The sequence below is a fragment of the Manis javanica genome, chromosome 8 (assembly GCF_040802235.1).
Source record: "Manis javanica isolate MJ-LG chromosome 8, MJ_LKY, whole genome shotgun sequence".
Lineage (NCBI taxonomy): Eukaryota > Metazoa > Chordata > Mammalia > Pholidota > Manidae > Manis > Manis javanica.
In genome coordinates this window covers 116,255,172-116,271,955 of record NC_133163.1, presented here as the reverse complement: position 1 = coordinate 116,271,955, position 16,784 = coordinate 116,255,172, and the positions used below count along the sequence as shown (strand labels likewise).

Here is a 16,784-nt window from a genome sequence, read left to right as displayed (position 1 = left end):
ACTGCTCTCCACTACCCCTCCAGGACAAATAAGGATAGGCTGTCAAGTTAAATATAAGCAGTCAAGTGACTGAATTATAATTTACTCTGTGCTCAATTTAAATTAGTGTGAGGCTATTAAAATATACAGTATAAATACGGCAATTCATCACAAGCTGTCATGGATGACTTCATTTATTTGCTGGAGTGGCACACGCTCCACTAAAGGGAAGGAGAGCAAAATCACAGGTCAAATTAAGCCACTATTCTGTTTTAATTCACTTATTTAATCTGTGGCGACATAATTGTCTTTTACAGTATGTACAACTCAGAAAGGAAATGTGGGAGGATTACAGTCAGTATACAAATGATTAATCAAATGGTCCATTTAAATGCTAGTTTAAAAGCAGCAGAAACGCAAAGCGTCAAAGAATGATAATCAGCACATGCTACACACAATGCTAAGAAATAGCCTGTTAGATGGATTTTTCCCAATTAGGAAATAAAAAAACTAGGAGACCTATTAAGGTCTACTCTTTGAAAGATTTTACAGAATAGGTATAAAATGGTTCTATCTGCATGATGACTCATAATATTTTTATTTGTTTTCTGCTCTACTTGTTTGCAACTGTCTTGTTTACCTACAATACTGCCCCGCAAAAAGCTAGTTAGAAACACATTTCATGAGTTACCTACAATTATTATAAAATAGTTACCATGAACCTATGTTCAGCATCATTTTCAAAATATTCTCTTTGAAGCAGAAATTTTTCTAAATTCAGTGGTATAAATTAAAAATTCAAGGTACTTCTATTTTTTCCAAAATTCAACATGCTTTCTAAAATATCTAAGGGGATGTTTTCCAATCTCTGAAGTCTGAAAAGGTAAACATTACAACATGGGGGTATTTTTTGTCTAAAAAATTACATTGAGAAGTATAGAAAGAGAAAAGTAACAAATTTTTCAAGGACTGTTCTATAATTGCTCCCACAGACATTCAAAGTGTGGGCCCAACTGATCACTTGCTTGGGAAATTAAATTCCCCTCATTATTCTATGCAGGCGTCAGAGCCCTGCAGGTGATTCTGTTTAGACAAGGACTGTGATTTGCTGCTCTTCACAATCTTTCTGTGACACCAGGAAGCTCCATTTTACAGTTGAGGTCACTGAAAGGTTCAAGTGACATGCTTGAAGTCACACAAAAGTCAGGAGAGGGTCAGGAAAAGATCAAATGCACTTCTAACTCTTAACCTTTCATTTCACCCTTTAACATAAAAAAAGCTAAGAAATACTCTGGGTGAGAGCAATGGTCCATACAAAGAACACTATGGGATATTCTGTATATGAACTGAATCTGCTTTGAAGATGCTACTTTAAAAAAAGAATGAATAAACTGAACAACAAAAGAACAAAATTTATTCAGTCAGTCATTCAATAAATTATGTGTTGAACATCTAGTCATTACACATAGTCCTATATGCAAGGTTCTGCATGATTCAGTAAATAAGACAAAAAAATAAATAAGATCTGTTCCCCATTTACAAAGAGATTTCAATATAACATGGGAAATGTACATGTATACTCATAGCACAATACAAGGCAGTATGTGATTAACACCCGTAAGAGGCACATACAGAGAATTCTAGAGAGGCTCAAAGGATAAAGTGAGTGAGTGATAGATATACCATATGTGACAAGATTTATCCAAGTGAGTTCAATGGGGGAGCAGGCTTTGGAGCCGACCCTTTAAGAGTGTTAAGGATTTTGATAGGTGGAGACATGGGTGAAGGCATTCTAATGAGCAAGAAATATGTGAATCAAAGTGTTGAAGTGAGAAAGTGCCTGGGTTCAGGTAAGGAAATGAGCTCAATGTAAAAGCAGCATAGAACTCAGACAAGTAAGATAATGTACAAAAGCAGGCTGGTGACATACTGTGCAAGACCCTGGGTGCCATCCCACAGAGTTTGAGTTTTTAGTTTGAGAATATAGAGCCTTGAAGATTTCTGAGAGAGGAAGAGATGTGACCAGGACTCTGCTGTAGGAAGCCGAGTCTGGGGGTAGTGAGTGGCAATGCAGAACAGAGGTTAAGAGCATGGACCTGGGGCCAGACCTGCCTGGGTTCAAATCCTGGTTCCATTACTTATGAGCCGAGGGACCTTGGACAAGCTGTTAAACTTCTCTAGGCCTCGGCTTCTGCATCTTTAAGTGGGGATCAATAATGGTAACCACTGTAAAAGGTCACTGTGAGCATTAAATGAGGAAAATGCACATAAAGGGCTTAGCACAATGTAAGTGATCAATATATGGCAGCTTCTAGTTCTGAGAGAACACTTTAAAAGCTGGTTAACATATCTGACAAGAGACAAAAACAAACATCTGGATAAGAGTGGTGGCAAGAAAGGAAGAGACACTAAAACAAACAAACAAGATACCAGACAGTGGACATTAGCTAAGCTAGGACAGTGACCCCTGAGAGATGGGAAGCAAGTAAGAGGAGCCTATGCTGTTCATTTCACAATGAGAGTATCCTGGTTGCCCGTGCAGGAAGGGGAAGGCAGGTAGAGCTCAGCCATCTCCCCAGTCCGAGGAGACAGAACTAGGAGTCTGAGGAGGCCCAAGCAGTTAGTGTTCACTGGCCAAGAACCAAAGGGAGAGCGCTCCAGAGCTATGCCAATGGGGTCCTGGAGGCTTCAGCTGAGTAGGCATCAGTACGTCAGAAGACCACCTGAGGCCAGGAGAAAGAACCACTAGAAAGTCCCAGAAGAAACACTGCAGGGCTCACATGAGGCAGGAAGAGTTTGTGTTCCCACCAGCCTGGGTGGAAAAATCTTGTGCAGATGATTTTTTTTTTCAAACAATGCAGGGGGGTCAGGGGTGCTGAGGTCCTGCACAGTCAAAAATCCACATATAACTTTTGACTCCCCAAAAACTCAACTACTAGTAGCCCATTGTTTACCAGAAAGAAGCCTTACCAATAAAATAAACAGTCAATGAACAGTTATTTTGCATATTATATACTATATTCTTACAATAAAATAAGCTAGAGAAAAGAAATATTTTTCAAATTATCACCGATCTCCAAAAAAAATCTTTCAATATATATTTTTTTGGAAAAAAATGCATATATTCAATGACCTGTGCATTCAAACCCACGTTGTTCAAGGGTCAGTTGTAACTGCCAGGTACCAGGTAGGGTATTCAGAAGCCTGCTGCCTCAGACAAGTGGGGAAAATGGGTTCTATACTGACCACTGAGTCGGCCCCATCTAGTAAAGCTTAAAAGCAAGTCTTAAAAGGAGCAAACTGTCTCAAAATCACTAAACAGTATCTCAGAATAAAGTCCAAGAATATTTATAGGAATGCAAAAATATCTAGCACCTATGCCAATGACTGGCATCCAATCAGATACACCAGAATGAGGAGAAAAAGCAGTCAAAACTGACCCCCAAACGACACATATGATAGATTTAATAGACAAACCATTAATTCAGTTAATTCGATTCCATATGTTCCAAAACTGTATTTCATATATCCAAGAAGGTAGAAGTTCGAGCATGTTAAATAGAGACATGGAAGATGTTAAAAAGAAGTGTAAACTTGTAGGGATAAAAATTACAATGTCTGATATGAAAAATACACTGGACAAGAGTAATAGCAGATTAGACAATGCAGATGAAAAGATCAAAACTTAAATATCTGAAAACAGAAATTATGAAATGTTTCATCCAAAACTGAAACAATGGAGAGAAAAAAGGCCAACACAAACAACCAAACATCATTTTGCTGTGGGACAACTTCAAGTGACCTAATATACATACAATTTAAGTACCCAAAGAGCTGTGGGATTCCTGAAGAACTAATAGCTAAAATTTTTCCAAATTTAATGAAGGGTAAAACTAGAGATGCAAGAATCTCAACAAATTCTAAGTAAATGAGTCAGGAAGAAAATTACATAAAAGCTCATTATAATTGAACTGCTTAAGTCTAGTGATAAAGAAAAAAATTCTTAAAAGCAGCCAGAGAAGAAGTCAGTTCTAATGTGCAGAGAAATAAAGATTTAAAATGACAGTATACTTTTCATTGGAAACAACGTAAGCCAGAAGACAGTGAAATAGAATCTTTAAAATCCTGAAAGAATAGAGCTACCAACCTAGAATTCTCTAACTGGGAAAATATCTTTTAAAAATCAAAGTCAAACATATACTTTTCAGATATGAAAAGGGTGAAAGAATTCATTACCAGAAGACTCACATACTATAAGAAATGTAAAAAAAGTGAGACTTTCAGACAGAAGAAAAATGGTATCATGAAAGTCTAGATATACACAAAGGGAAGTAGAACACTAAAACTGGTGAAAAATGGGTAAATACAAATCTTTTCTTACTTTTTAAATGTCTTCAAAGGACATCTAAAACAAAAATAGTAACAATATATTTTGTGGTTTGAAACATAATTAGAAAGTGAAATGCATCATAGTAGCAATGAAGGCCAGGATGAGGAAATTAAAGTATACTATTGTAAAGTCCTCATACTGTAGGTAAAGTGGTACAATATTACTTGATAGCAGACTACGGTAAGTTAAAGATATATACTATAAACTCTAAAACAACTGCTAAAAAGAAAAAAAAGAACTTACAGACAGAACAAATACAAAACAAAGAGTAATATGACAGAACGGAATCCAGCCATATCAATAATCGCGTGAAATGTAAATGGTCTGAATACCACCATTAAGAAGCAAACATTATCAGAACTAAAATACAAAACCCAACTCTGTGCTGCCTACAAGAAATCCATCTCAAATATAAAGACACAATAGGTTAAAAGTAAAAGTCTATGTCCTCTAACACTAGTCAAAATAAAGGTACAGCAGCTCATATTAGCATCAGACAATGTAGATTTCAGAGCAAAGGATACCATGGATAAAGATCCCTTTTTTAATGAATGATAAAGAGGCTGATTCATCAAGGAGACATACAATCCTAAATGCACCTAATAGATAATCCAAAACTACATAGGGAAAAAATAGACAAATTCACAATTACTGCTGGAGATTTCAACACCTGTCTTTTAATAATTGATAGAATGAGTAGATAAAAAACAGAAAAGATATGAAAATTTTGAACCATGCTATCAGCCAATTTGATCTAATTGATATTTATTCAACATCTATTCAATGGACTGTACAGTCTTCATGTGCACAGGGAACACCTACCAAGATAATTCATATTTTGGTTCATCAAACAAATTTCAATAAACTTAAAATAATTCCAATTTTTCAAAGTATGTTCTCTGACCACAGTGGATTTAAATGTGAAATCAATATCAGAAGAGTACCTGGAAAATCTCCAAATATTTGGAAACTAATACAAGTTCAAGACAGAGTGAAAAACTCTTGCCTCTTTTGGAGAAATGGTACATTTCTCTGTTAGATTATAACTGTTATATAAGCGACATGGTTTTTGCTTTGGCCACCAAGAAGCTCAGGGCTCAACAGAAGTTTAAACACAATAATCATACTTACTCTTAAATTATTCATTTATTAATTCATATTAAGCATCTAGCATGTGATTTCATAGAATCCAGGGATGCAAAGGGACTATAATACAGGCCTTCCTCTAAAGCTCAGTTGTATAGTCAGGTCTAGTGAAAAATGACTTCATTTACTGAAAGTCTCTATTTTAACAGCACTTCTTTAAATATGTTCTTTTTAAAAACTGTTTTTAATCCTTTCCAGAAATAGCTATTAGCTTCCTGCTATACTCAACTAAATAGTAATGCACAAGAATTTTAGTATTGGCTTAGGTTAAACATAATTCAAAATGTATAAAATTATGAAAAATTGTAATGCACTTATACAAGGCCAAATAATACGGTTTTTGGTGATTTATAGCAGTGCTTCCCTCTCTTGGAGTGACGGCTACATTTCAGTTTATCAATGGCAACAATCTAAGTTTTGACACATTAAAGGAACAAATAACTCAATGGACAGGAAAATAATGCTCTTGTTGACAGTATCATCTGAGAAAAGAAGGAGCTCAGCAGGTATAGAAAAGACAAGCCAGTGCTCAGGTGGTACAATAGAGCTGTACTCAGTAAACTCAGAAAAACACTGGATGCAGTCTGGCCTCCACAGAACCTACCCTGGGAACTCTCCAGACCTCAGGTTATTCCTCTGTAAAATGTTGAGCTACAACAGATGATCTCTAAGGTATCTTTCAGTGAACATAGTTATGTTGGAGGGAAGGAGCTCTGTCATATCTCCTCACCAAAACCTATTTAAGTTATTAAAACTAGACTTGATAATGCCACATAACATATTCTAGGTACTGTAACAGGTGTGGTATGGATGCACGCTCGATCACTCTTGTAGTCAGAATACCTGAATCTTAGATTTGGTTTAACCTTCCTAAAAGGTAAAACTAATTGTAAATTCATTGTTCTGATTCTTAGTTTCCTAGATAAAAGATGCAGAAATATACACTATGCAAGTGTTAGGGACAGAGACTGAATTCTACCTGGGGATAGATAGCTAAGAGGGCATCTTGCAGGAGATGAACCCTGAAAGGAAGGATGAAAATCAGAGGGATGAGCAATGGTAATAACTTGTATAAAGACTGCATGGGGTAGCCGAGGACATGTGCTTTGGAGTCAGATGGATTTTGTTTCAAATCCTAGCCCTAGTCTTCCAACTGTGTGACCTTGAACAATTCAGTTTTGTGAATCTCAGTTTCCTCCAATTTAAAATACACAGGCTTATTTGTAGTTTCAAAGAATAAAGATAACAGTTACATAGCATCTAGCACAAAACCTGGTATATAGTAGTCACTCAAAAAATAAATGCTTTCAATATTAAGGCCCTGAAGTCTGGAGATTAAAAAGCACGATGAGAAGTCCCAGACAGGTAAAGCAGAGGACCAATCTGCAGACAGCCTGACCAGCTTGTTAGCTTACAGCCCAGTGTTGGAAGTGGGGTTCTGTGGGGTTGAACTTGAGGTGGTTTAGTCAGAGTAGCAATTGAAGAGAGTCCATTAGGGAAATCTGAGATAAAATTATAGGGAGATCAAGCATCAACAACCAGTGCCAGAGATTAAATCCAAAGAGAGATGGCAGGACTGAGGGTATGGATTACAAACAGGATGGAAACAAGTGGGGAGCATGTTAAATAAATGCCTAGAACCTCCCTGAATCATGTGCAGCTTAACTCTATTGGTAGGTATGGTGCTGGAGTATTTCAGGATGCTGTCAAGGCACACATCTGAGGCTTCTTGTTGTATCCTATTGGGGAGTGAGGGGGTGGAGAGTGCCAAGACAATGATGAGGTCAGATCTGTGATTCAACTTCTCAACTCTCGAGGCAGAGTAAAAGGTGCACAGGAGAAGAAAAAGATGACAGGTACAGTGAGCAAGTTATTATAAAAGTCCAGATAGGAGGTATATGAGCCTGACAGAAGGCCAAGGCAATGAGGATGAGAACAGAAAGTGACAAATGGACACACTGCAGGGAAGATTTCTGATAGGACATGGTCATTTACAAGATGTGGCAGGTAAAAGAAAAAAAGCTTAATAACTACTCAAGTTTTGAGTTGTAAGACCAGGAAAATGGTGATGCCACGAAGCAGGGAACACAGAAAGAAGTGTAGGTAACAATCATTAGAAGACTCACAGTGCAAGGCGCTTACAACTGACTCTTCTGAGGCATACTTAAAAGTATCTTCAGGAACCTCCTGTCAGACAGGACCATAGCTGCCACCACCTATCATCTAAACCCTAAACCATTTCCTCTCCTCTTTGACAAAACTCAAGCTGGTAAGGGGAGGAGAAAGCAATGAACATCAACAAATTCTTAAAATTATCCAGCACTTACCTTTACAGCTAATATTTTCCCACTCGGGACATGATAGGCTCTACAGGGAGAAAAAATAACAGTATCACCTGGGATCACTAAACAACCTACAAAATGATAAAGCACATAAATGTGCATCTGAACATACCTGCAGCAATGGGATGGATGATTTTTTTCAAAGAACACTAATAACATTAGTAATTATTATTTCTATTGCACTTAATGGTTTACACAGTGATTCATTAAACACTACCTTAAAATAACCCTCTGAGGTAATGCTGGTATTGTTATCTTCCTTTCATAGACAAGAACTTTGAAGCACAGAGAAGTGAAGCAGTTTTCCCAATGGCACAAAGTAACTGGCAGAAATAGACTTCAAACCCAGGTCTTCCGGCTCTAGATCCCTTATACCTGTCACTGCGTGTGGGAGGTCTTCTACAGCCCTCTAATATGCACTATACAGAGCCATATAAAAGAGGAGGTTTTCCTTTTTTTTTATTTCCATTATATACAGATAAGCTATATCCCTACATTTTATCAAAATAATCTGAAAACAGATGGCATGTGCTATGACCTAAGATATAAATTCATATGACAAATCAGAGTTATCGGGCTCACATATGTGGTTTTTTTCCTAAAGGTGGCATCTCTCAATATTAAAAAACCTTTGGAAAAGAGAGGAGCCCAAATGATGAGACACAATAAAATAACCACAATTTAAATCAAGGAATATGAATACATTCATTTATGGAAAAGTGCAAGAGAATAAGGTTTGCAGAAAGAAAATACCTTCACTTCTCATGAAGACCTTTTGTGTCTAAATGAAATGTGGCCTTTCACATACTGCAAGGACTGCACATTCTCACTATTATCCAGAAACAATCTGCCTCATATAAAAATTTCAAAACAAACTACATAACATAAACAAGCACTGTTATTGCAAGTCCATAAAAGTATAAAGAAACAAATTAGTTTGGAAGAACTAAAATCCTGTACATAAGGCATGACTGAATGCTCTTCCTCTCACCCAGCTAGTCTTAGGATATGAGTAGGGTGGGGAAGATGGTGGGGAGTGGGAGTTAGCTTCTCAGAAATTCCCCATCCTCACCTACCTTAAGTTGCCAAATATATTTACCAGGCTCCCAATATTTGCTTGGTAGTAACTTATTAGTAAAAATTGCTCATTTCTTAAAGACAAAACACATATTCGATTATCAAAATGAGGACTTCATTTTCTGTTGTTTTGGTAGAAGTATCTGTGTGGTTGCTCTGACAAATGTTTAAAAGCTTTACTGAGGGGTAATTATATGTGACAAAATTCACTTGCTTAAATGTACAATTCAATGATTTTTAGTAAATTTACAGAGCTGTGCAATCATAAATGGTTTTTAAGTGACTGACTTGTAGAACAGTTTAGTTATTAAGAATCTATAAGTACTTGTAACTTTTCATATACAAAATGTTACAAATTCAGATAATACTAAAAAAAATGTATGTGTGCATGTACGTATACATATATCCATGTATATAAGCGTTCTAAGAAATTCATTCTGCTTTTCCTACTTGAATGGATAAAGGTCAAGCCAATTATGGAAGGTAAACTTAGCCTTTGTTTTAACAATTCATTTTAAAGACCTAAATGTAAGACAAGAAACCATAAAATTTTTAGAAGAAAACATAGGCAAAAATCTCTTAAACATAAACATAAGCAATTTTCTTTGGACATATCTCCTTAGACAAGGGAAACAAAATAAAATATGAACAAGTGGGATTACATCAAACTAAAAACCTTCTGTACAACAAAGGACACCATCAGAAAAACAAAAAGGCAACATACAGTATAGGAGAATATTATCTGTGAACAATTTGTCTGAAAAGGGGTTAACATCCAAAATACATAAAGGACTTATATGCCTCAATGCCAAAAAAATACATAAAAAGACCTGATTAAAAATGGGTGGAGGACCTCAACAGACATTTCTTCAAAGTAGAAACACAGATGGTCAAAAGGCACATGAAAAGATGCTCCACACTGTTAATCATCAGGGAAATGCAAATCAAAACCACACTAAGATATCAGCTCCAACTAGTTAGAATGGTCACTACCAAAAGACAAGAAATAACAGGTGTTAGCAAGGATGTGGAGAAAAGGGAGCCTCCTACACTGGGAATGTAAGTTGGTGCAGCCACTGTGGAAAGTAGTATGGAGGTTCCTCAAAAACTTAAAAATAGAAACCATACGACCCAGTAATTCCCAGGAATTTACCTTAAGAAGACAAAATCCTGATTCAAAAAGATATATGCACCCCTATGTTTAATGCTGCACTATCTACAATGGCCAAGATATGGAAGGAATTAAAAGTGTCCACTGATAGATGAATGGACAATGAAGATGTGGTACATATACACAATGGACTATTATTATTCAGCCATAAAATGAAAGAAATCCTGTCATTTGCAATAACATGAAGCCTGATGGAAAAGACAAATACCATATGATTTCATTTACATGTGGAATCTAAAAACAGAACAAAACAAAATGAACAAAATAGCAGTAGATTCATAGACACTGAGAAGTGACTGATGGCAACTATGGGGGAGGGGCTAAGGTGGGTGGGAAGGGTCAGAGGGATAAACGGGCACAAAAATTCTTAATCACAATATAAGCTGGTCAGGGGAAGGTAGTACAGCATGGAGAAAATAACCAATGATTCTGTAACATATTTCTATGTTGACAGATAGTAACTACTAGTTGGAGTGAGGATTTAATAATGTGGGTAACTGTTGAACTATTGAGTTGTATACTTGAAACTAATGTAACATTGTGTATCAACTATACTTCAATAAAAGTATTAATTATAGAGAAATTAAAGCATGTATCACTTAAAGGAAAGGTGATATTATAAAAATTAGGTGGCAGTTGTTTACCTAAGAGCTGTTTAATCTGTAGTGTCTGAAACCTTTATTTAAATATCAACCTCTCGAGTACACAGAAATATTACATTTATAAAACCTAAATTATTTTTAAAATTTTATACTTTGTATAAAATGATCTATATTTTATAGGTGGAGCCCTATATTACACTGGTTTTAAAACAAATTACCACTTACTTTATTATCTATATTAGTATCAGACTTTCACAGTGTGAAACTACATTTCAGTTCATGATTTGATTAATGATATATCTGAACTCATATATTAAATTGGTATATAAAGACTTACACTGTATTTTTCTCAATGCCTGACAGAGAAGTTGTTGGACAAAGTTAACATGAAGTGAAATTTGAATATAGTAACTTTATTCTATATAATATAGGTAACATGTAGAATCCGAAAGAGTATTTTTCCCTTATATACCACAGACTCTTCTAATTTCAACTTTTTAAAATGCTGTATATTAAAACCAATCACCAAGGACTAAAATATGAAGATAAATAGTTGAATGCATATACAAGGATTTAAAGGTTGTAAAAAGAACAGTGTTGTTACTTTGGACAGCAAGCAACACCTGGACTTTTGAGACCAACAGATGATTAGAAGTTAATCTAAGATAGATGACATACTGGACAGGTTGGCGACTTAATTAGCTTGTCAAGAAAGCTGATGTCTTTTCAAAAGAAAGGTCTCCTATTTCCAAGTGAATTAAAAGGGGGAGGCTTGATGATTTAATCATGACGCACGCTAATTCATCCGTGGAAGTTTGGGTTAGATTTCGAGCAATAAAGACGCTGTGTGGTTTGGTTTACAGTGCAATGACAGTACCAATTTAACATTTAATCATCAGCGAGAAGTGAATGACAAAGGCACGGCCAGGCAGGAGTCGAGTGTGTCCCATGACTTTGCAAATGGCATGCTACCTGGAGAAAAGGAATTTGTTTACTTTCAGTGGGTACTGCATCTCAATTGTCTTGACCTTCCCCAGCACATTAACTGTAAAGTGACTAATGAAGTTTGCATGCAGGCTCTGGTTACACCTAAGGACTGTACACCTCTGCATTGTTTTAATTAACAGCTAACACTTCAAATCAGTCTGTTGTTGCCACAGTAACTACTGATTTCCAAGTACAAGGAGGAAGCATTTTCCTGAGACGTCTGAAGCACCGAGTCCTTGAGTGTTCCACTTCGCTGGTGACCAGCAGAAACCTTCTGGGAAGAGTCCCAGCCCTTAAAATTGAGAACATGACATATACAGTTAAGGATGGCAAAAGCTAGTGGCCTGGTATAATTTTTTTGAGTATTTAAAGTAACAAGGAGACTAGCAAAATAGAAGAACACTTTAGAATCCACACTTTCTTTTTTCATTGGGAAAAACAAGTTCTAGATGACTAGACAAAAAAGTTGGTATTATTTTGGTAGAGTACAGATTCAGATAATTTACTGAGCTAGTAGGTAATATAGAGAATTTTCTAATCTAATCCCCTCCTTTTACATTGGAAACACCCAAAGCCAGGTTGAGAAACTTGTCCAAGCTCCTACATTAGTCAATGGCAAAGCCGAGACTGGAACTGGGGCGTAATGTATGTATTTTAGGACCTAAAGGAATTAAGTGGTGATGTTTAGTTTTCTTAAGTGCATTCTAGGGCAGAGAAACTCACAATTCAAATTTAACAAAGATCCTGACCTATTTCAATCAGACTAAGGACCATCACATTTGGAATGTTTCCAGTCAAGGAAGCATTCGACAATCACTGCCAATCTATTAGGGAGACAGGAGAGTGAAAGGTGTAGGCGGACTGACTGTCAGGGTTCTGATTGCAGCTGCGCTACTTTTCAATGCGAAGCTGTACTGTTAGTAAACCTTACTGTGTCTCAGGTCTATCTCAAATCTGAAAAAGGAAATTTGTCTCTGCCTTACAGAATTGTGAGGATGCAATGAGGTAACATAGGTAAAGCGCTGAGGACAGAGCCTGGCACACAGTAAGCATGACTTCAATGTTAGGAATATAGGAAATTTTCAGGGTACCTAGTTTTTTTAGGAGTAAAACCAGCTAAAAATCTGAAAGAGCAAGAGTTGTCTCTATGCTTTAAGAGTCAGGCCCTGTGCTGTACAAATGAAGCTAATAAAGCTTTTTTGAAGAAGGAAAACTGGCAAAAGCCTGCAATACATATTTTATTAAGAAAACCAAGTACTATTACTTCATATTGAACTAACTTTGAAGACAAAGAATTAAGCATCTGAAATGCTAGGGCTATACCATGATTCAAATTCTAGATTTCTTACCATGTTTATTATCTCCCAGAGAGGTATGGTAAGTGCCACATTCAGGTGTTCATCTCAGCAGAAACATCGTGTGACAATCACTGCTGCTAAATGAGAAATCTAATTTTCCATTCTCCTTGGGCTAACAGGAAAATATAAGCTACCCTAAAAAAAACCCCGCATACCTTGTTTTAATATAAATCTTCACAGATGATAAAAATTTGAGGCCTCTCCTAGCCATCAGATTTTAATATCTGTATTATAACCCCTAGCACACTGCAGAGAAATTGTTGTGTATGTCTGCCTCCATACTGGACAGAGAATAGTACCATATCTTTGTATTTGTTACACTTTGCACAAGTCCTGGCTCATGGTTGATGCTCCATACTTAAATTTTCAGCAAGTGATTATTACTTCTGGATAACAACAAAAAACAAAAAAAACTATCACTTGGATAGTGTTTTACAAAGAAGTTATACATGAATTTAATTAATTCCGTAACTTATGAGAAGGAGTTTTTTCTGCAGCTTTATTGAGATATAACACATATACATGAGTAGAAGTTATTAACATCGTCTTCCCTTTTTGCACAGGTTTCTAACTGCTGAATCAAACGTCCTTACAAGGATTTCAGGATCTGGCCCTAGGTTACCTCACTGATCTCTGCTTCTGCCAATCTCCCTTATCCACAATACTCGCTCTCCTCCATCAAATATCCTCCCTGCCTCATGCCCTTTGCACATGCCCCTCGGGCCCGGACCCAGACCACTCTTCCTCCAACATCCACTTGCTTTGCTCCATCACCTCCTTCACATGCAACGTTATGTCTTTGACTGTCTTACATAGAACGGCCCATTCTCTTTATACTTCAGAGAATTCATCAACACCTAAAAGAGTTTATTAATGCATTATCTATCGCCCACCACAAGAAAGCAAGCTTTCTGAAAACGAGGACTTCCATTATTTTGCTCACTACTGCATCTCCAGTGCCTAAAACTCTACTAGGTCACATTTTATAAATACTTGTTGAATGAATGAATAAATGTCATTAATTGCTATAAGTCTGTTTTTTCTCTTATGAACGGTTAAAAATTTTCCTAGGAAACTGTCCCTTTGGTTTTCAAACTTACTGTCATGAAGTTACTTATTATATCCTCTTACTTTTAAAGGATCTACTGTTTCCTAGAATTATGCCCTTTTAATCCTAATTTTGTTATTTGTGTCTTCTCTCTGTTATACTCAATCAAGTTTTCCAAGGAACCAACTATTGGTTTTCTTGAATTGTTTCCTGAACTTTAACTTTTTTTTTTCTTTAGTGTATCTTTCCTTCCACTTTCTTTGGGTTTAACCCCTTCCATTAAAAAACAAAAACAAAAACAACTTCTTGAGTTAGATGCTAACTAAGCCTTTTAATATCCAGTTATCCTTTTCTAATGTGAATATAAAAAATTATCTTTAAGGTATGACTGACTGTGAGTTTTCAAAAACTGTTTTTTACTGTTGAGTTTTAAATATTTTTATTCCATTATGATGTATTATATGACCCATAAGTTACTCAGCTGTGTGCATTTTAATTTCCAAGTGTATGGGAGGATGTATAAGAGAATTAACTGATTATTGATTTCTAAACTACCTGTCATCAGAAAAAGTGATCTGTATGTTACAGACTTTGACGCTTGTTTTGTGCCCTAATAACCACTTTTTCAAAATTAAATTTTCTATATCTGAAAACCATGTGTATTCTCAATCTGATTAAAGAATTCTACATATGATCGTGTGGCCAGCCAGTTAATTATGTTAAAATCTTCTATAACCTTAACTAATTTTGATCTGATTGATTCACTGACTACTGAAAGACATTCTCCCGCTATGACTGTGGATTTATCAAATTTTCCTTTAAAGTTTTTGCTTTATATATTTTAAGATTATGTTATTAGTTATATACATTTTTAGGACTGCTATTTATTCACAGTCTTTTTATTCTGTCATATATAGCAGTCCATTCTATTCCTAATATTTTTTGCCCCAAAGTCTCTTTTGTCTTATATTAATATAACCACAAGCTTTCTTTTGATTACTTTTTGCCTGGTATCTTTTCCCCACCCTTTTCCTTTCAACTTGTCTCTTGTCTTTATATTTTAGGAATGCATCCTGAAGTAGCACATAGCTGTATTTTTAGAAGTTCAGTCTAACCAATCTACGAACTGTAAATATCAGTCTACTTATATTTATTATAATTACTGATACATTTATTCCTACAACCTTATTCATTTACTTTACACCTCTTCTGCCTCTATTGTATCAGATTATTCACCTCTCGTTCTGTTCGTTTTGAAGTTATACAGTCCATTCTTTATCACTGTTATCCATGTAATTTTTGACCATATCTGACTTAATAAAGCTATCTCTTTTCTTCTCTCAAGTAATATAAAAATCTTAGAATGCTTGAATTCTAATCAGCCCCTCTCATCTTACATTACTTTGTCCAGTCTTTTGATTTGATTTCATCTTGATATCCTAAGTTAATCACTACTATTGCTATTTTACATAATCAGGTTTATCTAAATGGTCACCGTTTTTCCTTTCTTTTTATTCCTTTCTGGATTCAATTTATTTCTATCTAAAGTACTTCTCTCAGTAAAAAATTAATTCTCTGCCCTCCCCTATCTTTTTTTTCTTTGACCACACACACACACACACACACACAGACACACACACTCTTTTATATTCATTTCTGAAGATGTATTTATTTTGTCCTTACCCTTGAATGGTAGTTTAATTATTATTTTCTCTCAGTGTTTTGAGGATACCATTGTTTTCAGCTTTTATTATTGTTATTGAAAGTTTTCTATGCCGAATTTTCTTGGCCAATACAAAGACACTGAAGGTTTTTAGACAGAGAAAGAATATGATCAGAACTTAACTTTAAAATCCTTCTCTGGCTATGAATCACCACAATACCACTAAAGAGGAGGGGAAATTAGAACAAAAAGAACTTTGTTATTGCTGTAGTCTACACAAGAGGTGATGATATGAACTTAGGTAGTAATTGTGGGTATGGAAAAGGTGAAACAGACAGTAAGACTTTGGCCAGAGAGAATTTATGAAACATGGGCATGAGGAAGATGAATCTAAAATTTCAAGCTAGCTAATAAGAGAATTTTAGTATTTGGTAACAGAAATAAAGGAACCTTAACAGGTAAGCCTTAGACTATATAATCTTGTACTTTTTAGGTCCACAAGGGCAGAGTTCACATTTACTTCATTCAACAATGCATACACAGTACCTAGCAAATACTTTATCATAGTAGATGCTCAAATATTTAGGAGTTAATAAATGAGGTAGTCAGGAGAAGGGAGAAAGGATGAGGGAACAGGGAGAGCCAACCACTTCTAAGGGTCTACAGAATTATTCTAACTTCCCTATGGCATATATCATAAGCCACATTTTATAGATAATAATAGAACAGACTCAGAGATATCAAGGTATTAAGAAACTCACTCAGAGTAATAAGAGTTCATTAATGGCAGATATAGGATTCGAATCTGGGTCTATCTCAATTCAATCCTTGTGCTCTTTCCAGTATACACAGAGCACACACAGAGAATGGTTTGAAACAAGTTTGCTTCAGGATAGTGTGAATGTTAAACATAGAATTCAGTAAAAGGACATAATAAAATTCTACCTATCAGATTCCCTACCCTGTGATCTATGTGGTTAAAGTTATCCATTGGCATTAACTACTCTAATGTCTTATGATA

The 16,784-nt window shown here is 35.8% G+C and overlaps 1 protein-coding gene across 14 annotated transcripts in view; it reads right to left on the bottom strand.

Moving 5' to 3' along the window:
* The window catches only part of MAP2K5 (mitogen-activated protein kinase kinase 5), a 248,612-nt gene that overhangs the window by 163,104 nt on the left and 68,724 nt on the right, over nt 1-16,784 (bottom strand). For all 14 annotated transcript variants that reach the window (XM_073212061.1, XM_073212064.1, XM_073212062.1 and 11 more), the window contains exon 9: nt 7,843-7,882. In XM_073212061.1, the coding sequence (XP_073068162.1) occupies nt 7,843-7,882 (40 nt within the window). The remainder of the gene's footprint in view (nt 1-7,842; nt 7,883-16,784) is intronic.